The 21,710-nt window shown below is 37.0% G+C and overlaps 1 protein-coding gene across 6 annotated transcripts in view; it reads right to left on the reverse strand.

Moving 5' to 3' along the window:
- klc1a (kinesin light chain 1a) overlaps window positions 1-21,710 on the reverse strand; it is a 106,519-nt gene that overhangs the window by 23,584 nt on the left and 61,225 nt on the right. For 5 of the 6 annotated variants that reach the window (XR_010964214.1, XR_010964213.1, XM_067991732.1 and 2 more), the window contains exons 8-14: window positions 19,659-19,832; window positions 16,924-17,023; window positions 16,461-16,513; window positions 16,062-16,129; window positions 12,517-12,625; window positions 11,846-12,007; window positions 226-356 (exon numbers count right to left, since the gene is read on the reverse strand). Coding sequence is in view for 3 of the 6 variants with exons in the window: in XM_067991732.1 (XP_067847833.1) it covers window positions 226-356; window positions 11,846-12,007; window positions 12,517-12,625; window positions 16,062-16,129; window positions 16,461-16,513; window positions 16,924-17,023; window positions 19,659-19,832 (797 nt within the window). In the remaining 3 variants the exon portion in view is untranslated. The remainder of the gene's footprint in view (window positions 1-225; window positions 357-11,845; window positions 12,008-12,516; window positions 12,626-16,061; window positions 16,130-16,460; window positions 16,514-16,923; window positions 17,024-19,658; window positions 19,833-21,710) is intronic. The other variant, XR_010964215.1, reaches the window with a different exon arrangement.

Consider the following 21,710-nt stretch of genomic DNA (forward strand, 5'->3'; position numbering starts at 1 on the left):
GCATCAAAAAAAAAGTACTTCATTGGCTATAAGGTGCTTTGGGACGTCCTGAGGTTGTGAAAGGCACTGTATAAATGCAAATCTTTCTTTCTTCTTTCTATTAGATGAAGCCATGACTGTCAAATTTCATGTACAACCATTAATCAGTAAAACTTTCATAGTAACCTCTACGTCAAAGCCAAAAACAGTTCAGAAAGCAACAAAAATCAGGAAATTAATAATTACCCAGAATTCTTTGGCTCATTATCTCGTGGACTTCCACCTTTCAGTTTCCTGACCAGTTTTTCACTACTGCGTCTGATGGAGGCACGAAGTTTGCTGAAGGAGCCACTGCGTTTCAGAGATCCAGTTCCATCCTGCAAACCAAACGATATGAATTGTGTAATTACCAAGTCTACTTTAACTTGATCAGCAAACCTTTTGGAATAAGCCTTAACACTACTGAACTCTGAACAAGGAACTGTTAACAGAAACAGTGCAAGTTTACTTGTTATAAAATACAGATACTAATAAGTTTTATCTTTCACTATAAAATGGGATGGGGAGGAACCCCACCCCCACAATTGTTGATTTGTATTTTTTTATATGTAAAAACACATTACATGAGAAATATATTTTGCAACTCCAAAATTCAACTATATGAAAACATTTCGAAAGGTCACATTATGCAGTACAAATCTCCCAAAATAATTCTCCATTAGGAAATCTTTTTCAATACGAGATGCCAATTATTAAACTAATCAGCCTACAACAGCCATTCTAAATCTAGTCTGCATATTGGACTATGCTGTAATTTATACAATTCTTGTCCTTTTCAACAAGATAATACTGGTCAATTAGCAGTTATAAAAGTCACTAAATTATAACAGTCAATATGATTTGTATTGTTCATGCACCTTTTTCTCCCAATAATTAGAGGCCTAAGATCATTTATCATTTTTATCAACATATTTAACATAATGAATATAAATTGTGTGACATCTCAGCCTTTTATACTATATTGTTCATGGCAAATCTAAAAGAAAATTATAATAGTTGGTGCCAAATATCGCATTGTGAAATTAGATCATGCAATAGTCTTGCATCAACTTAAAACATTTTGAATAAAAAATGTGAAATTTCCAATTCATGTTTCACTGTATTTTCTCAGACAAAGCAAGTTTATTTACCTTTCTAATGCAGTTCTTTATTTCTCGGTGCCTCAAAGAACACATTTACAATAGTTATGTGGTTATGGTTACACATTTTAAATTCTAGTTGAAATGAATTATCCAGCACCTTGGACATAGTGAGACCTTAATAAAAAAGTTAGAACTGAACACCCTTGTATCTGGTTGCAAGTGTCATTGCTTCTCTAGATTTTTTATGCTGATTATATAGTATAATTGCAGAAGTGTAATGAGCTCTTACATTTTCCTTGCTTTCTCTATTCCTCAAGGTGCTGACTTTTGCTGGAGTACAATTCCATATGCACCAGTAGCTCTCTGGTACCTCACCTGACTGGCCATTTATCACGTGCAAGCCTAGGAAAACATTGTTGGCAGGCTATTTGACTATAGAAAGCATCAAAGCTAAGTCAGATCCACATTTGATTACTTTTTTGGCAGGGGCTACTGGGTAGCAATCAACAGCGGGAATCTGATTTTCATCCCCCTTGACCAGGGCACTGAGCCTAATTGTATCACTACAAGTCATGTCATGCCTGAGATTACTTAACTTAGCACAGGCCAGGAATAAAATCTTGGACCTACTGGTTTGCATACCTTAGTGTCACACTGGCCACTGCCTTTAACTATTAGGGGGAAGCCCCACTACATATTTCTTAACATGAGTATTCTAATCTTTATGCCACATTTCTTCTTCTCCCCACTTAAAGTGAATGGTTAACAGAAATCTCCACGATTACCAAAATCCAATTTCTTGTTTACAGGAGAGTTTGATAGGTGTAATGTGGAACCCAAACAATTTTGTATCCTTTCTACATATAATCCACCTGACACCCATGAAACTTGTCCTCCTGTGGAAGCCTTCAGTTGAAGCACAAGTTGGGGGGTCTTCTAATGAACAGCTGCTCTATTCCATTTGCTTTCAATGTTTGAATCGGCTGTAAGAACATGTAATCTTGCTTAAGTGTTTTTGATTGAGGTAGAAATGCTATTGCAGTTCTCAAGAATTAAAAACAATGGAAATATTTTCCAATTGAAGGAGGTCAGGTATGTTCAGAGGTAAAGTCCTCTGCACTGTTTTTAGGCAGGTGTTAACCAATTTTGTAAGTCAATGGGTTAACTCTTGCCTGTAAATAGTGCACAGAGATACAAGCAAGTTAAATGTTTGTACCTGAACCCCTCAGACTGAAAAATACAGATAAGTTGTAATAAACATTTTTTTCCTCCGATGCAAATTCTTACTAAGATTTTGACTAATAATGTGTTAAAGAGATTAAATATTACCAATGCATCACTGCTGTGTGGTTACAACTACTTGAAAGAACAGGCATTTCAAGTTTTATATTTTGGCTGTATCAACCTACTATTTTTATAACAAATACATACATTTAGGAGTAGTGTGCACAGTCCTGGTCTCCATATTACAAAAAGGATATAGAAGCACTGTAGAAAGTGCAAAAAGATTTACAAGGATGATACCAGAACTGAGATGTTATAACTATCAGGAAAGACTAAACAGCCTGGGGCTCATTTCCTTAGAAAAAAGGCTGAGAGGTGACCTGATAGAGGTCTTTAAAATTATGAAGGAGTTTGATAGGGTAGATATGGAGAAGATGTTTCCACTTGTGTGTGTGTGGGGGGGGGGGGGGGGGGGGAAAGAGTACAAAACTAGGAGCCATAAATGCAAGACAGTCACTAATAAATCTAATTGGGAATTCAGGAGAAACTTCTTTACTCAGAGTGGTTAGAATGTGGAACTTGCTACCACCATGGAGTAGTTGAGGCAAATAGCATAGATGCACTTAAGGGTAATCTAGGTAAGCACATGCGGGAGAAAGGAATAGAAGGGTATGTTGATAGAGTGAGATGAAGCAAGTGGAAAGAGGTTGGTGTGGAGTACAAACGCCGGCATAGACCTGTTGGGCCGAATGACCTGTTTCTGTGCTGTAAATACTATGTAATATTTGCCAATACTGTTTCGAAAAAAAGTCTCACAGTTTTCCACGGGGGGAGCAAAGACTCTCCTGGAAATCATTGTAATATTTTGCACCATAAAAGTAAAAAATGCACCATTTCTTGGATAAATTATACAACATCTCAAAATTAAAAATCACAACAATCTTGAAGCTCTTCCTCCCCTCGCTTCTCTCCCCCTCCAAAAGTACTGTAAAACATTGAGGCACATTCTTAAATATTGGGATAAAACTGCTGTATATCCAGGCTGTGTCCAAATGGAGTGTTAATGGTTGGTAAATATGCTACTGTAACCCATAAAAATCTTAACAGGAAAATTGAAACTTTCAGCTGTATTTGATTTTTGTTTGAACCTCCAGTATTCTGATTAAAATGCACCATGTTATAAGATTGAATTAAATGGTTTCTATTTGTTCAGTTATGAAACAGGCATACACAAAAAGATCTTCTGACCCTCAATTTTATCTACCTATTACTCAGCGAAAACTTTGAGAAAAATGATTGCAAGTCTACTTTATTAATGATTGCTAATGATTATTGATTATGTTGTGCCCAAGTTATAATATCCCATGTTGTAGGGAAGAAGAATGTCATAAGGTAGTGTTCTAATGTCAAATTTATAAAGATATATTTAGCAAGCCCTGGCGTTCTAAAATTCTATGTTGGAGGATGCAGAGGAAAAGTAAGCATTGCAAAGCAGACCACAGAGGCAAAAGACAGATCAGTTAAGACACTGAGCTAGTTTATTAAGAGTTAGGAAAGAGACAATTACAAACACCACTAGAAACTCAAGAAACTAGCAGAGATCAGTTAATGAATGCACCAAGATTAGACATGAGTGCCATCCCAGAATAAAAATAAAAACATTTCAACAACATTTTTTTTTAAAAAGACCCTTAAACACAGTACAAGAGTTTTAATAAGTTGAGCACATAAAGGACATGCCTAGGTTTTACAGTTTCTGGCTATATACCGCATCATGCTATTTCATCAGTATTTTCCTCATTTGAGAGCAACCATTATCACTACTGGCCATTTTATAGGCTAAAGCATTTAAAGGTCTGTCTTGCTGTTACATAACAGAGATGCCAAACCATGAAGTCTCAAATGGAGACCACTCAAGCCTGATAACTCAGTAAACAAATATCTGTAATAAAATTAAACAGCTGAGTCTTAGCTAGGTATTTTAATTTTAAAGTGTAGATCTCTTATGATTTGTACACCTGCTGGCATTTATGTTAATGCAAGAATCAATTATGGTAATGAACAGAGTTTTGGACAGATATATAGAGGCTACAAGTGTACAATAAACTACTCTGCAGAATTACAATAGCCTTGAAACAGTTCTCAGTAAACAAAGTATAGCTTAGACAACGTTATAAATTGCAGTGCTGCAGAGAGAAGTTAAAGCCTGAAGATGGTGCATGCTCTTCATGCCGGAGATAGAATTAGAATCACAAAAGGTATCTATGCCTGCCAGACAAAAAAAAGGAAAGAGGAAAAAACAAGTCAAAACTGTTGCAAAATTTTCAACAGTTTCAATTGTTTAAGGAAGTTACACAAACAGTATTTCTAGGTCAAACGAAGGCCATACTTGCTGCTCACACCTTAACAAGTCCAACACTCATGCTTAAACATGTCAATTATTAAACTTATTTATTGGATGTACTGGCACCATTACGTTACCCTTAAAAGAGGAGGGAGAGACCAGGGTGGGGGGGAAAGGAAGGGGAGAGACCGGGGAGGGGGGAAAGCAGACGGAGAGGGGAAGGAGAGAGAAAGAAAGGAAGAGGAAGGAGGAAAAAAGGACTTGCATTCATTTATGTAGCGCCTTTCACGACCTCGGAACATCCCAAGGCGCTTTACAGCCAACGAAGTACTCTTGAAGTGTAGTCACTGTTGTAATGTAGGAAACGCGGCAGCCAACGTGCACACAGCAACATGCCACAAACAGCAATGTGATAATGATCAGATAATATGTTTTAGTGATGTTGGTTGAGATATAAATATTGGCCAGGACACCCAAGAGAACTCCTCTGCTCTTCTTCGAAATAGTGCCATGGGATCTTTTACGTCCACGAGATGCCAGACGGAGCCTCGGTTTAACGTCTCATCCGAAAGACGGCACCTCCAATAGTGCAGCACTCTCTCAGTACTGCACTGAAGTGCCAGCCTAGATTTTGTGCTCGTCTCTGGAGAGGGACTTGAACCCACAACCTCTGACTCAGAGGCAAGAGGAGTGCCAACTGAGCCAGGGCTCAGAGGGACAGGGAGAGGAAGAGGAGGGAAGAGAGGAAGAGAGAGGAAAAGTTCTAAAGCTGGTGTAGAAAGAAAGAGGATCTGGGCATTCTAGTGCATAGATCTCTAAAGGTGCATAACCAATGCTATGAAGCAATAGCTAGAGCGATTAGCGTGCATGGGTATATTTATAGGGCAGTTCACTATAAGGCATAGCGTACTATTTTGTCCTTGTAGAAGACCTTGGTTAGGCCTTCGTTAGAATACTGTGCCCAGTTTTGGCCTCCTCGCACAGTGGGTGATATTGAGGCTTCGGAAAGGGTGCAGAGGAGGGCCGCAAGACTAATTCCCAGTTTGAAGTATCTTAGTTACCAAGATAGGCTCAAAGAGCTGGAACTCTACACTTTAGAGAAGCATAGACTGAAGGGTGATTTGTTTGAGGTTGATAAAATGATGAAGGGAATAGATTGTGTTTGTGTAGAGTTTGTTTCAACTAAATAGGTTAGGGACAACCAGGGTTCACTCTCTCAAGTTATCCAAGGCCAGGTCTAGATTAGATGTTAGGAGGTGGTTCTTTTCCCAGAGAATAGTGGACCTGTGGAACAGGTTGCCAACTTGTGCGGTGAACACTGATTCGCCGAATTCCATCAAGCAAGAGCTAGATCGGTTTCTGGCTGGGGCTGAGATTACGTTGTACAAATGGTAGGTACCGTGTAGCATTAATCAGGACCAGAAGGGTCTCCTGGACTAGTTCTGATCACCTAAGAGGGTCGGAAAGGAGTTTTCCAGATTTTTTTTCTCTAATTGGTCCGTATTTTTAATCTTTTTTTTGCCTGTCCCAGAAGATTACATGGCTTTGGGGTGGGGTGGGGAGTGTATATATTGTGATGCACAAGGCATCATTGTTGTGTGGGACAGGCTGAATGGACTAATGGGTCTTTTCCTATCCATCATTGTGCGCATGCTTGTAAGAGGAGACAGAGGAAGGGAAGTGGGAGAGACACGGGAACGTGTTGTTGCAGTTGTTGACTTACTGGTTATTATATACACTCCGTTCTACATACATCACCATGTTTTTGTCTGGTGGAGGTATTTATGTGGGTCTTCAAACTATGTTTAATTCAATACCAGTCAACTGATAAGGAACAGAATAACTTCTGCATTTGCTCTTTAGTTTGCATTTTTATTGAAAATGTAATGCAGATATTGATGTTATTTGGTGAGGGCTCTCCTTTTCAAGACAATTTTCCAATTGCAGCCATGTTATCTGAGGGAGTCGCTGACTTGAATTTTTTAAAAATACATTACTAGGAAGAATCAACACAGTCTCACAATTCCTACCAAATATCTCAGAATCAGAGACGGAGAGGCCTTGATATAAGTCAGTCTACCCATCCCAAAATCAAGGAATGATCAATGGATGCCTCAAGGAAGAAAAAAAAATCTACAATATACTGCAGAGGAAGGCCAAGAAAGGAGACAAGGAAAGGATAACTCAATATTCAAAATAGAAATTAATTCCAAATCCAAAATGTAATTCTATAAATCAGCTGTATTAAATGCTGTTTTAAAAAAATTAAAATTAGTAGATATTAAGCTAATTATAAAGGAAAAGGTGATATTTGCTAATATTTTAGCAATTAGCTTTAGACAATCTGACTAATTTATAAAAATAAACTATATTTTTGTAATACAAATTCTACAATTCAAATACTTACAATGATTTGTTAAAGATTCTTAATGCAGAAATTGTGTATAATAGTTAAGGCATATACCAAACATTATATGACACTGAAACCTGGGCTGAAGATATCCCAAACTGATAGCGTGAGTCAATATCCTCTCAATGCTGTTCTTCATTCTAAGTGAAACTAATTCAGGCAATTTACCCAGTAATCAGGAGTCTACATTACAAAACTGCCTTTACATCTAATTGGTCAAAACCATGGACAGGCGGTATGTGGAATAGAGACATCACTGTTGATGCAGTAGATCGTGCTTTTCTGAGATCAAGCTAGGCACGAGTTACCATTTTCTTCAGCCACCAGAAAACAGTAGCAGCTGGCAATGCCATCTATGTGATAAGAAGTTTTTTTTGTATACAAGATAAAAATTCCTACTTACGACATAGATGCCTACTCTTCACCTAGTGTTCTTCAGTGGCTGTAGAAAACCTTCCCCACTTCAGTAGAGTATTTTGTACACATCAGAGCATTTGCATTTTGTGCCATACTCAGAGTCCTGTCCTGTTCAGGAAAGGATTTCAAGCTAGAAGACTCTGCTAGTCCAACCTTTTCCATTCTACCAAATATCAATCAACTTTTCAACTGGCCCCATCTCGGTTAGTGTTCACAGAAAGAAAAAAGAATGGGGTAATGGTGGGCAAAAGATAGAAAACAAAATAACAAGTGACCTGAAGGATTTTCAGATACTGACTAGTCCAAATTAAAAATACCACTGGCAGTTGGATAAGTATAGATAGAAATGATCAAATACTCTATGGAACATATTGGTTACTAAATTATTGGGACCATTAAAAGTAGATCAGAATGAAACAGGATTTAAGATACATATGTATCCAGTTTCAAAATTGCCAGCATTTTCAAGACATAGCCAAGGGGCCATTCTTGGACATTTTAAAAATCTAAATTTATGAAAGCTAGTGGTTTGTTAGTTTGTTTTAATAAGAAGAATCTAGATCCCTCCATCTACCATCCACTGCCACTTTGTGAAGGCACTGTACAAACAAATCAAAAGCAAGTCTGATCACCAGATAGCATTAAATTATAATGTCCATTGACTGTGCCTGCAATGATAGAACTTCTTACAACCACTATTATGGTGCTCAGCTGGGTGATCATTCTATTCATGTTTTATAATCCAGACTATAACTTTCACCTTTAGACTCCACAGATAGGTGTACTACATGGCATAACCAGTTTGAATTCAAAATAGATTCCAAGAGGCGAGGCGGGGCGGGGGTGAAAAAAAAAGTGGAAAAAAATCCTATTCCATTGTGTTGCTTAGGATTCACTGCTCCCACACAGGCTATGCAAAATACTTTGATATTTTTAAAATTACTTTTAAAATCTCAATTGCCTCAATTCCTGACAAAAGCACCATAGGAATAAATGAATGTAAACAGAAATTGGTATTGAGCAACAGATAATTTTAATTTAATAAGAATCAAAATTCATACTTTAGCAATACTTGAAGTGAAAATTGTAAGAAAAGCACTGTGCATTTGAGAAGAGTGAGATAGATAGCAGTTGACATTCCTAAATCTTGTACTGTGCCATCTGTGTGGGAGCAGTCAAACCCACATAGCATCATGAGGTTAAAAAAAAAATTGTATACAAATGTCATTTTTGCAGAGGAAAACATTGTAAATCATGTTCTTGCTTTTCTTTCTAGACTCTTTCCTGTACATTTTTGAAGCTTATTTTCTTTCATTCCTTTTTTGTCCCAAATTAATATCCATTTCACTTTTCTTATCAACTAAAATATGTTTAACTTTAACACCATTTATTATTTTTTCTGTGCATGCTGTGAAGAATTTCAACATTCAAATCATAGTGCTAAATTAACAAATTTAAATATGAAACAAAGTCCCTTAGTCTGTGCTAATCTATTTACAATACATATATGTCAGTAATCAGGCAGAAAACTTAAAATATACATGAATTAAATTTCAACATTTTCATTAACTCTTTTGAAGGGAACGTGTGACAGTTCAAATCAAACCTAGATTTTTTTTTAATATAAAAAAATGATCTTTTCACAATTGTGCCAATTTGTCTGATTAGATAACTGTCTTTTCTAAAGAAAATGTCAAAATAGCAGTCAAAATTAAAATATGTAGTTCATATACTGGTATAGTTACACTTAAGACTGAATTTAGAGTTTTCTGACATTCAAAACATAAGTGAGTCCAGCAAGTTTTAAAAATAAAAGCATGGAGACAAGGGTGAATTTGAATTAAACCTTCAGAACTATGAACAGCATTAGTCAATTAGTAGTTTATTTTATAGTTAAACTAGATAAAAATCAATCTTGTTCTGAAAGGTATTTCTAACAGCCAATATGACAGTGAAGAAATGACCCAGAAATAATGTTAGCCATAATGTACACATTAAAATACAAAAACACACACACAAAAGTTACTTACAAACCTTCTGTACTCACACAAAAATTAGATCAAAATTAGATATATTGAAAAAAGTGAGCATGCCAAATACAAGAGAAATATAGAGAGTTGTACAGTACACAGTACCAACATGAACTATACAATTTACAAAAGGTAAACCTCTAGTCTCCAGATTTCATCAGGGAAGTCAAAAGGAGAAAGACATTGGTTAGTCAAGACACATTCTGACTGGTTCTCATGGCAGTAAGATAGTTGTTTCTATGAAACAGCACTATCTTTATCATCACAAGGCTCAGAGACAATACTAATCAAAAGCAGAAGCAAAAGACAGCAGTTGATAATGTAATGTGCTAAAGAACATAGTATTCCATTTCTGCATCACGGTAAGCTAATTTTAATTACAAATGTATTTCCCCAAATTCAGTTTATTCTCCCCAAAAAACAAAAATGTGTTTGTGAATTTTGTCATGCAAAGACTATTTTATATTGTAATTCGCTACAATAAGTGGAATGCTCCATTTTATGGAAGGGTGTGTAATATATGAAAAAAAACATTTCCAATGTAAAATAAGTAGATATTCTAACTACCAGATCTTTCTTGACACACACTACCTCAGTTTGGAATTTCAATTTTATATTTCTGCAAAATATGTAATCCTGTTCATAAAAGATTATTCCTTTCTCAGTCATAAGTCTATTTACAATTGCGAGCACAAAAATATCCACCTAAATAGCATAAACCTATATTAATAAGAACTTCAAAGCACAATCAAATTTAGTGCCATTATAAAAAAATTTCAACACAAGCCAAGAATGGGTTGCTATTGTCAGGAATTACTGGCACAAAAATTTTCTTAATTTAATAATCCTCAGAGTTTTGAAGCAATTTCACATTATTAGTAGATAAGCACAGGAGTATCTGCAGCACCAATGAATTAGCCAAAACAAATCTGACAGACCAAATGGCCTTTTCTCATTTTACATCTCACAATTTTACGATAACCAAGCCAATTCAAAAGAAATTTATAAAGCAATTCCCACCCCATTTCTTAAAAAGACTCGCTCTCTATAAGTCTCCCAAGTATCATTCACTGCTCTCCAGCTGATGGGGTTTCTTGGCTGGCCACCCTAAGTGCCTTGCCAATCTGCTCTATAACTGGCCACTAGAAGATTTGAGAACTCAGCCAGAGGTGAATCCAATTTACTCTGTACGCCGTAGGAACAAAAGATGGTAGCTCAGAACTAGGGAATTGGAGAGATGGGGCAATTCATTACTACAGTTATCTATCCTATTTTTGCACTGGTATACTAACATACAGATAAAAATTAAATAAGAAAGATAGTGGTTCATATGTTAAGCCCTCAATCCAAAAGTTTTTTTTTGATTTCCTATAACTTAGCTTTTCAAGGAATTATTTGAGGAAATTGCATTTTTAGTGGATGAAAAATAATCTAAATTGTCAATTAGTACTAATTACAATATACAGATCTTATTGTAACCTTATTTGCCACAGAGACCTTTTGAAGTGAAGATTCTTCATGCAAACAGCCACTATGCGGTAATGTTTGGTCCATTTAAATTAAGAATTTCTATATCCCTATAAATGCAATTCCAATAGTTTAAACTAAAATAAACTTTTCAAGTGAAATCCCTGTGTGCTAACCATATTTTATTTTGTCAAGAAGTATGTGTGCAGTTCGTGGTGTTATGCAAAGGTTGCTTGGGAATGAAATACATCACAGTAAGCATTCGGGCCAGACACACTTAACAGCACAATTGAATTTAATTTATTCGGTATAGATAGGAATGCATTCAGAAAGCCATATAGAATTGGAAATAGTTAGGTTTAAAATGTCTACATTATTTACAGCAATAGATTCTGCCATTTCACAGAACCTAGATGAAGTAAATCTACATGGCCTATTGACAACAAAATCTTTTATCTGCTACTATGATATTCAAATCAAGCAGTGCTTTAGGCTTAAAAACTGACAATTTCTGTATTTTGGGCCCCTACTACCGAATTTCTAGACTTAAAAATTGCAGTATGCATAAGGGCTTGTTTAAAGAACATTAAAGTAATTTTAATTTGAAACAGTTCAATCAGTGCTTTGAAATGAGAACCCATTTCTAAGTTCAAGTGTCCAATTACCTTTATCCCTCATTAGTACATTGTCCAATGAATGCTAAGCATTAAGATTTCAATATAACTACTAAAAATTTATAGTGTTAAGTACAATACAAATTGAGTGTGTTAATTTAATCGGAGAAAACATTTATTCTATCAGCCTAGATCTGTGGACTGTGTACTGTACTTACCCCATTCCACTCTACGCCCATACTCACTTCCTCGCCACCATCAGGACCACTCTCATATTTTACCACATCTACATTTAAACTTTCACGACTTCTTCTTTTCTCTATGCTTTCAGGATCATTAAGTACTTCCGCTACTCTCTGTTTATGGATATTATCAAGACCCTGTGGACCAAAGGTATTCATTTTATTTGAGTTTCTTTTCATAATTCAAACATGCAAACACATAAAAGCAGCATTAAAATAAAAACTATAACTAACTTTATTGAAGGGGATCAGAAACCATTTGTGAGTACACTTAATGGAAATAAAACATACTGTTTTCACTAGAAAATTACATAAAAATACATGGAACTAGCGTGATGAGCATTTAAACAATATTCTTCTTAAGGTGATGAATGAAAAGAATAAGTAACTACATTTTATTCTGATCTGAAATTTAATGTGTAACCATATGCACTGTCTTAATATTTACTAAGTGTGCTAGTTCCTAAAGTTGAGTCAAATATGGCATATCCCAAGTTCCTTATACATTTTGATTTATGGTTTTTGTGTCAATAGAAATGTATAATAGCTTAGTACACAAACCCCACTTCCTTCACTCTACACTTTGATTCAATTCTGCAACCAAAGCAATAAACTTGAAATACATTTGCTTATACGGTCAAACTTACTTGTTTACGAGATCTCAGAGCTGCTTCTTCCAGTGTCTCAGCTGCTTCAAACTTGCCCTGACGTCTATAAAGGGCCCCAAGGTTCTTCAATGTCGTTGTCACTGTCGGACTTTTTGAAAAAGTGAAAGAAATAAATAAATAAAAATTTAAAAACAAAAATATTGACATCTGGAATGTTACGTATTTTGAGACATTTTCTCCTTTAAATTGAATTGAACTTACACCCAGGAAAGCAGTGTTCTGCAATTCTTTGGCGATGGAAATCGCTGTGCAATTTATCCCCTATCACAGAATCAGAAGCAGATTGTATCTGTGCTGGTGTTTCTCCCGTTCTTATCTGGCCAGTACTGATTTTTCACTGATTCAACATGTAATTAAGTAATTGTCTGGGTAGAAAGATTCGCAAATTGGTGGTGTTTATCCAAACTTAAAGGGCCTGATTCAAGCATGACAATTCTGGGCAAACTAAGTATATGGCTTTATTAGGATTTAACTCATTACAAAACCACTGGGTTGCTGTGCCTGGAAATATACAAGGCATATTCACAGCCTCTCAGTGTTCACTTGCAATTCAAGCTCTCAAACCACGTTTTGCATATTACAAAGGTATGATCCTTACTGTACCACAGTACAGGTTGATCGGCTGAATGGTTAGATGCAGGTTAGTGACGATATAAATTAAATGATTTCTTTTCTCCTGACCATGGGCAGAGTGTGAGACTGAGACCTGGGAGAACAAATGTTTAAACTTTATACACTGGAGATAAGGTTACATTTCTTTTTTTTTTAAATGTGGGTTAATAGACTTTTAGCTCTTATGACAGGAGCCCAGCCATCGACTCCATAGGAACATAAGAAATAGGAGCAGGACCCTGCTCTGCCATTCGATAAGATCATGGCTGATCTTCGACCTCAACTCTACTTTTCCACCCTATCCCCATATCTCTTGATTCCCTTAATGTCCAAAAATCTATCGATCTGAGTCTTGAATATACTCAACGACTGAGCATCCACAGCTCTCTGGGGTAGAGAATTCCAAAGATTCACAACCCTTTGAGTGAAAAAATCTTTCCTCATCTCGGTCCTCTCATCTTGCGGCTATGACCCCAGTTCAAGACTCTCCAGCCAGGGGAAACAACCTCTCAGCATCTACCCTGTCAAGCCCTCTAAGAATTTTATATGATTCAATGCGATCACCTCTCATTCTGCTAAACTCCAGAGAATATAGGCCCATTCTACTCAATCTCTCATCATAGAACAACCCCCGCTCATTCCAGGAATCAATCTAGTGAACCTTCATTGCTCCCCCTCTAAGGCAAGTATATCCTTCCTTAGGTAAGGAGACCAAACCTGTACACCGTACTCCAGGTGTGGTCTCACCAGAGTCCTATATAATTGCAGCAAGACCTCCTTACTCTTATACTCCAATATAGGCCTTCCTAATTGCTTGCTGTACCTGCATGTTAACTTTCTGTGATTTGTATACAAGGACATCCAAATCCCTCTGACTACCAACACTTCTTAATCTCTCACATTTTAAAAAATATTCTGCTTTTCTATTCTTCCTACCAAAGTGAATAACCTCACATTTCCCCACATTATACTCCAGCTACCACCTGCTTGCCCATTCACTTAACCTGTCTATATCTCTTTGCAGCCTCTTTGCATCCTCCTCACAGCTTACTTTCCCACCTAGCTTTGTATCATCAGCAAACTTGGATACATTACACTCGGTCCCCTCATCGAAGTCATTGATATATATTATAAACTGTAAACAATTTTACAACACCAAGTTATAGTCCAGCAATTTTATTTGAAATTCACAAGCTTTCGGAGGCTTCCTCCTTCCTCAGGTGAATGTGGAAAGGAGGAAGCCTCCAAAAGCTTGTGAATTTCAAATAAAATTGCTGGACTATAACTTGGTGTTGTAAAATTGTTTACAATTGTCAACCCCAGTCCATCACCGGCATCTCCACATCATATATTATAAACAGCTGAGGCTCAAACACTGATCCTTGCAGCACTCCACTAGTTGCAACCTACCAACCCGAAAATGACTCATTTATTCCTACTCTCTACTTTTTGTCTGTCAACCAATCCTCAATCCATGCTAATATATTACTCCCAATCCCGTGAGCCCGAATCTTGCGTGGCACCTTATCGAATGCCTTGTGAAAATCCAAATATACTATATCCACTGGTTCCCACTTATCTACCCTGCTAGTTACACCCTCAAAAAACTCTAATAGACTTGTCATTAACCGTGTTGACTCTGCCTAATCATATTATGATTTTCAAAGTGCCCTGTTACTACGTCCTTAATAATAGATTCTAGCATTTTCCCTACTACTGGTGTCAGGTTAACTGGCCTATAGTTCCCTGTTTTCTCCCTTCCTCCAATCTTGAATAGCAGGGTTACATTTTCTACCATCCAATCCACGGGGACCATTCTGGAATCAAGGGAATTCTGGAAGATCAAAACCAATGCATCCATTATCTCTGCAGCCACCTATTTTAAAACCCTAGGATGTAGGCCATTAGGTCCAGGGGATTTGTTGGCTTTTAGTCCCAATAATTCCTCCAGTACTTTTTCTTTACTAATATTAATTACTTTAAGTTCCTCACTCTCATTAGACCCTTGAATCCCCACTATTTCTGGTACTTTTTTGTGTCTTCTACTGTGAAGGCAGATACAAAATATTTGTTTAATATCTCTGCCATTTCCGTATTCCCTATTATAATTTCTCCTGTCTCTAAGGGACCCACTTTCGCTAATCTCTTCCTTTTTTACATAGAAGCTTGTAGAAGCTCTTACAATCTGTTTTTATATTTCTTGCTAGTTTACTCTCATGATCAATTTTCTCCCTCTATCAATTTCTTGGTCATCCTTTGCTGATTTCTAAATCCCTCCCAATCCTCAGGCGCACTACTCTTTTTGGCAACATCGCAAGCCTCTTTTGTTAATATAATACCATCCTTAACTTCTCTAGTTAGCCACGGTTGGAACACTTTTCCTGTGGAGTTTTTATTCCTCAAGAGAATGTATATTCATTGAGAATTATGAATTATTTCTTTAAATGTTCGCCATTGCTTATCTACCATCATATCTTTTAATCTAATTTCCCTATCTACCGTAGCCAACTCGACCCTCATACCTACATAATAGACTGTGTTTAAATTTAAGACTCCAATGCCACTGCATCACTAAACATGCATCAAACTTCAAAGGTGAAAATTGTACGTGGAGGTGGAGGAAGAGGAGGAAAAGGGAGGTTGTATTCTGTAAAGATCTCATGAAAACTCCGTTTTACTGGGATCCCAATAGGTACTAACCAGAATTGAAAGACATAGATGGTTTAAATCATTACACTCCAATCTATTGATGTAAAAACTGCACTTGTTTAGGATTCATTCAGAAGTTATTGCTGCACTTAAATTATTCAATCTGAGTATTTAGACTGCCACGGTAAGCAGTGTAATTGGTAAGAAATTAAGTATGCCATTCTGTTCACTTCAAGTTTCTTAATAAAAATGTGAAAATATACCTGTCAACTTTGCATGCCTTGTACCAGCCTCCATACTCGCCAAATGTGGTGCCATCTTTTGGTTTTCCCTAAACAGAGTACAATATGTAATATGTGCAATATATATGGCAGACAGTGAAAATTAAGGCTAGATTGCTGTGATAGGGAAATATAAATGTATTATTTCAAAATCTTCTGGTTGTTAGGGCATCCCCTGATCACAGATAGTGTATGTTGTACTGTGACAACAACACTTTCCAACTCTTTTTTTAAATATAGAAAAGTTTAAGTCATGCAGCACTTCCACACATTTCCAACATTACAAATTATTTTTATGGCTTTATTTTGTGATCAATCTGAATCAGATGTAAGTATTTTCTGTCGCAACACTGCAAACCAGTGGCAAAGTTGTACTCTTACCTTGCACTGTTCCTCTCTTTCTTCAGCATGCATCCAAATAGGTTTATTTTCATCTGAGAAAAGAAAATTAAGCCAATTTTATGGTAAGTTCACAAATTGTAGTTTTTTTTTCATATTTTCAATAATCTGACCTTTCACATGATAATTTTCTTAAAAGTATTAGAATTTAACTAGTCCATATGAGAGGGATAAAGCAGGAATGGGTGTGCAATAAAATATGAAAAGATGCCACAGCTCAGATAAGGCAGGAAGGTAATATCCATGTGCTTTAAGTCATATTTTTGCTCATCTACTATCACCCATAGCCAGGAAAAACACTACCTAATTTCTCTATCAGCAGGGAATGCAAAGAGGGGAAAAAGCAAGCAAAATTTATACCTAGGCCATATAATCAATCATAATTGAAATTAGTAAAATTCTGATAGTCGGAATAAAAAGAACCCCATAATCGTCATCCACTCACCATCCACACAACCAAACTCCCTCTCATGAGCACGAGTGAGAATCTCCTTGTATAATGTTTCTGCTTGCTTGAATTTTCCTTGCTTCAGGTAGCAAGAAGCCTAGAAACCCAGAAAACCCATCATTAGACATAACTATAGGATTTTTTTTAAATTGAAAAGCACTGCATGGTGCTGCAATACATTTATTTACTAAAGCACCATCATTCATCACACCAGAGAGCCAGGAAGCAAATCCCTGCTTGTCCACCAAATGGTGGACTTCTGGTCTTGGCTGTCGCTGCTGGGGAGGTGTTGAGCAAATGCTAAGCACATCTCCGTAAGGAACAAATTGGTAAAGGAAAACAAGCCACATTATTTGGGTTATTTTCATACATCTTTAATACCTTGTCCACACTGTCATTTCCAATTTAAATACTTCCAGCTTCTAGCACAATCTGATATTTAAACTTAAGTATAAACATCTTGGGCTCTTTGCAAAATGTTTTGGATGCATGATTTTTCTCAGTATGGCCATCTCTAAATCAGGCCTCATGATGGTCTGAAGTGCTGGGTAATATTAAAAGTCAATGCAGCTACACTGGAACATAGAATTACGTAGAATTTTACAGCACAGAAACAGACCATTCGGCCCAACAGGTCTATGCCGGTGTTTATGCTCCACACAAGCCTCCGCCCACCTTACTTCATCTCACCCTATCAACATAACCTTTTATTCCTTTCTCCCTCATGTACTTATCTAGCTTCCCTTAAATGCATCTATGCTAATCACCTCAACCACTCCATATGGTAGCACGTTCTATATTCTATCCACTAGTAAAAAGATTCTCCTGAATTTCTTACTGGATTTATTAGTGACTATCTTATATTTATGGCCCTTAGTTTTGGACTCTCGCAGAAGTGGAAATATCTTCTCTACAACCACTCTATCGAACCCCTACATAATTTTAAAGGCCTCTATCAGGTCACCTCTCAGTCTTCTTTGTTAGAGAAAAGAGTCACAGCCTGTTCAGTTTTTCCTGATAGTTGTACCCTCTCAATTCATCAGTGCAAATCTTTTTTGCACTTTCTCCAATGCTTCTTTATCCTTTTTGTAATCTGGAGACCAGAACTTTGCACACTACTCGTGTGGTCTAACCAAAGTTCTAAATAAGTTTAACATAAGTTCTCCGCTTTTGAATTCTATTCTTCTGGAAATGAACCCCAGTGCTTTGTTTGCACTTTTTATGGCTTTGTTAACGTGCGTTGCTATATTTAATGATTTGTGAATCTGTATCCCTAGATCCCTTTACGCCTCTTAAACCCTTACTCTCTTTTCTGTTTTGTAGTCAGTTTGCTATCCATTCTGCTACTTATCCCCTGACTCCACATGGTCTGACCTTAGTCATGAATTTATTATGCAGTACCTTATCGAAAGTCTATGTATAGTATATCTACTGCATTACCTTTGTCTAGTCTTTCTATTACTTCTTCAAAGATTTCAATAAGGTTGGTCAAGCATGACCTTCCCTTTTGAAATCTGTGCTGATTATATGTTCGGCTTCTAGATGTTTTTCTATTACATCGGAGTAAAGATTCCAGTATCTTTTCTACCACTGACATTGAGCTAACTGGTTTATAGTTCCCTGGATTTATTCTATCTCCCTTTTTGAATATAGGAACAACATTAGCTGCCCCCCAGTCCTCTGGCACTATTCTCTTTTCTATTGAATTTTATATATACGTCCTAATGCCTTTGCTATATCTTCCTTAGTTTCTTTGAGGAATACAAGTGGCAGCGCATAATCTATATCGTTGCTTCAGCTCAAGAAAGGGGCAAAAACCTAAATAGTTGGACTTCATTAGCTCAAAAATACAGCACTAAAGTTAGGATAAATTCTAATAGAATTTGATCACACAGGAGGTGGCCATTTAGTTTATCGTACATGTACCGACACTCAAACAGCTATCCACTTAGTCCCATTCCCTTTTAAATTTTTTTTTTAATTTTTCAAATATTTATACGCTTCCCTTTTAAAAGCTATTTTGCCAACAACTCTCTGTATAAAAACAAAAATGAATTCTCCTAACCTCTCCCTTTGTTCCTTTGATGATGATCTTAAACAAATGCCCTTTAGTTATCGACTCGAGCAGTGGAAATGGTTTTTCCTTAGTTTGCCTTATGAAAATCCTTCATAATATTGAACATTTCTATTAGATCGCCTCTCTACATTCTTTGCTGTAATGAAAAGAACTCCAATTTCTTTAGTCTATCCTCAGAACTAATCCCTTGCATCGATATCATCCCAGTGAACCTCTTCTGTAGCCTCCCAATGGTCTTCCTAAAGAGATACTACTGAGCCACAGTTGATACAAGTCAGAAGGGTTGTGTGCTCAACCTCACTCTAGAGACTTGAACATATAATCTATGCTGATATTGCAGTGCAGTACTGAGAGAATGCTGTGCAGTCGGAAATGGTGAGATGTTAAACCGTCTACACGCTCAGATATACATAATATCCCGGGGGTGTTGGGGGCAGACAGAGCGCCTGGGAAGAGAGAGAGAGGATGAGGGACAAAGAGAGGGCTAGAATTGATAAAGGGTTTGAGTTAAATTAAATGAATTGATATAAAGGGTTTGAGTTCAGTTGGTTAAGTGACATATATCACCTTGTGTTACGTTATGCCATTACAATGTTGCATGGTGTTGATCACTGTTTTTCATATATAACAGCTTAGTATGATCATGCAGTCTTACCAAATTGTTTTTTGTCTTTGCCACATTTGGATCATCAGGTCCAAGTTTGGTTTGGTAAATCTCCAATGCCCGCTCATAGTAATATTCTACTTCTTCATACTTTCCCTGGTTCTGACACAACAGTGCCAAATTATTTAGCTGTTTTGCCACATCAGGATGATCCCTACCCAATACCTGAGGAAGTAAGTAAAAAAGACTTTAATCAAATATTCCCGCACCATTTTTTAAAGCATTCAGCAGCATTGTTTTTCAATGAAGAGGGTCACTGCAGCAGATGCCCAGATGACCACACCTATATTCAAATCAGTGTTAAGAGGTGCTCTTTGAAACTGTACAATATATACAGATAATGCAGTAATGGACCTTATTAAAATAAAAGCAAGTAACTTAACAGGAGAGATTTTAGTTCCCCAGTAGTTGAATGCCCAAATTCAAATTGAACAAATAGCAATGCCAATTAATTTGGGTAAACGGCTAGATTTGGATAGTAGTTTAGACTGGCGTTCATATGCTTGCTGAGTCAACAAAGTCTCATCAGTCTTCTGAACAGATGGAATAAATCTTTACTTTGCTGTTAAGAAAAACGGAAGGTGACAGTCAAAGGAACTCAAAACCTTGCTTGATAAGATTACCTCAGTTTACATTTTTGTTTCAAAAAAATGCCTTCAATATAAAATAGTGTATGGTTTTCTCCAGTTTATTGCTCCTTCCTGCTACCATCTTCCTTCAGCTGATGTGGGTTGTAATTTTTCTACAGCAGTTAAGATCACTTTGTTAGTTACTGACAGTAGGTGCATTTCCATAAGGGGAGTCCAGTCTTGCCTTTTTTTAAAAAAAGCATGATTCCTTTTTGCATTCTATTGTCTGCTGCAGGAATATCTAAGCTTTTTTTTTGTATATGTGGTCCACTTACGTGCATACCATGGGGTTTAGCAAACCACGTATAAAGTTTAAATTGATGTTCACATTAATTTGTATATAACTCAAGCTAGACACTAACAAATCTTGGTGTGTTAATTTAGGATTTATCCACCAATGTAACAACGGTCTTTTCCAAAGCTCCAGGCTCTCAAAATTCAAACAAGACAAGCCAACGAATTAAAGAATATAAGTGCCAATAAAGTAGAGCTATCTGGGCTTCGTGGGCTGGAATGCCAGGGCTCGGGGCCACATATGGCCCATGGACTGTAGTTTGGACATTCTTGATCTACTGTTTTCTTCTCAAGGTGAGTTTTCCAAATAATTATGGCTGTTTTAAAATTTGAAGCCTTTCCCCAAACCCTCCCCTGTACTTTTCTGGTTTGTTACCCAAACAAGACGAGAAAGCAAGGGTATTTATCTTCAGAATTGCAGGGCAAGAGGTTTATGACAATAACCGCACTGGTATGTAAACTATGAATTAATTTTCTAAAAAAAAATCTCCATTAAACTAATGGCAAGGTCCACTTTGTGCACTTTCACAAGGCAATTTTTTTAAAGGCCTTTTTAAAATGCGTTTTCTCTCCTCTTTAGGTTGCCTGGTCAATACATAATTCCCTTACAAGCTGGGACAATCTGCTTGCAAGATAGGTTTGGATGAAGTGCCTTCAGTTCATTTGGTTTCATCCTTCGAGAATGCCAACCCACAAGATAGGTTTGGATGAAGAAACACAACACAGGTTAATTTTACATTTATGCCCTTTAGTTCTGGAATCACTGTTCAAATTAAATAACCTATTTCTGATTAAAAATATTGCATGGAATAAATAATGTAAACACCTGAATCATGTACCCTTCCCAATCATTTCTTCAATGAAAAGAAGTTCAGCTCTAATAGTGCTCCAAGTTATGAGGAAAGACTATGGGCTCGATTTTAGCAGGCCTGCGGGTTCCCAGCGGGTGGTCCTCCGGGAGCGTGGATAACGCGGACGGCTAATTGCGTGCGTCCCCCGCGCGATCGCGGGCTAATTGAACTGCTTAAGCCCTGCTTCCGGGTTCTCCGCTCCCCAGCTGCATGCCGGCGGGCTGCGCATGCACAGTACCGTCGACGCGATGTAGGAGCTCCACTTAAAA

The sequence above is a fragment of the Heptranchias perlo genome, chromosome 10, assembly GCF_035084215.1.
Source record: "Heptranchias perlo isolate sHepPer1 chromosome 10, sHepPer1.hap1, whole genome shotgun sequence".
Lineage (NCBI taxonomy): Eukaryota > Metazoa > Chordata > Chondrichthyes > Hexanchiformes > Hexanchidae > Heptranchias > Heptranchias perlo.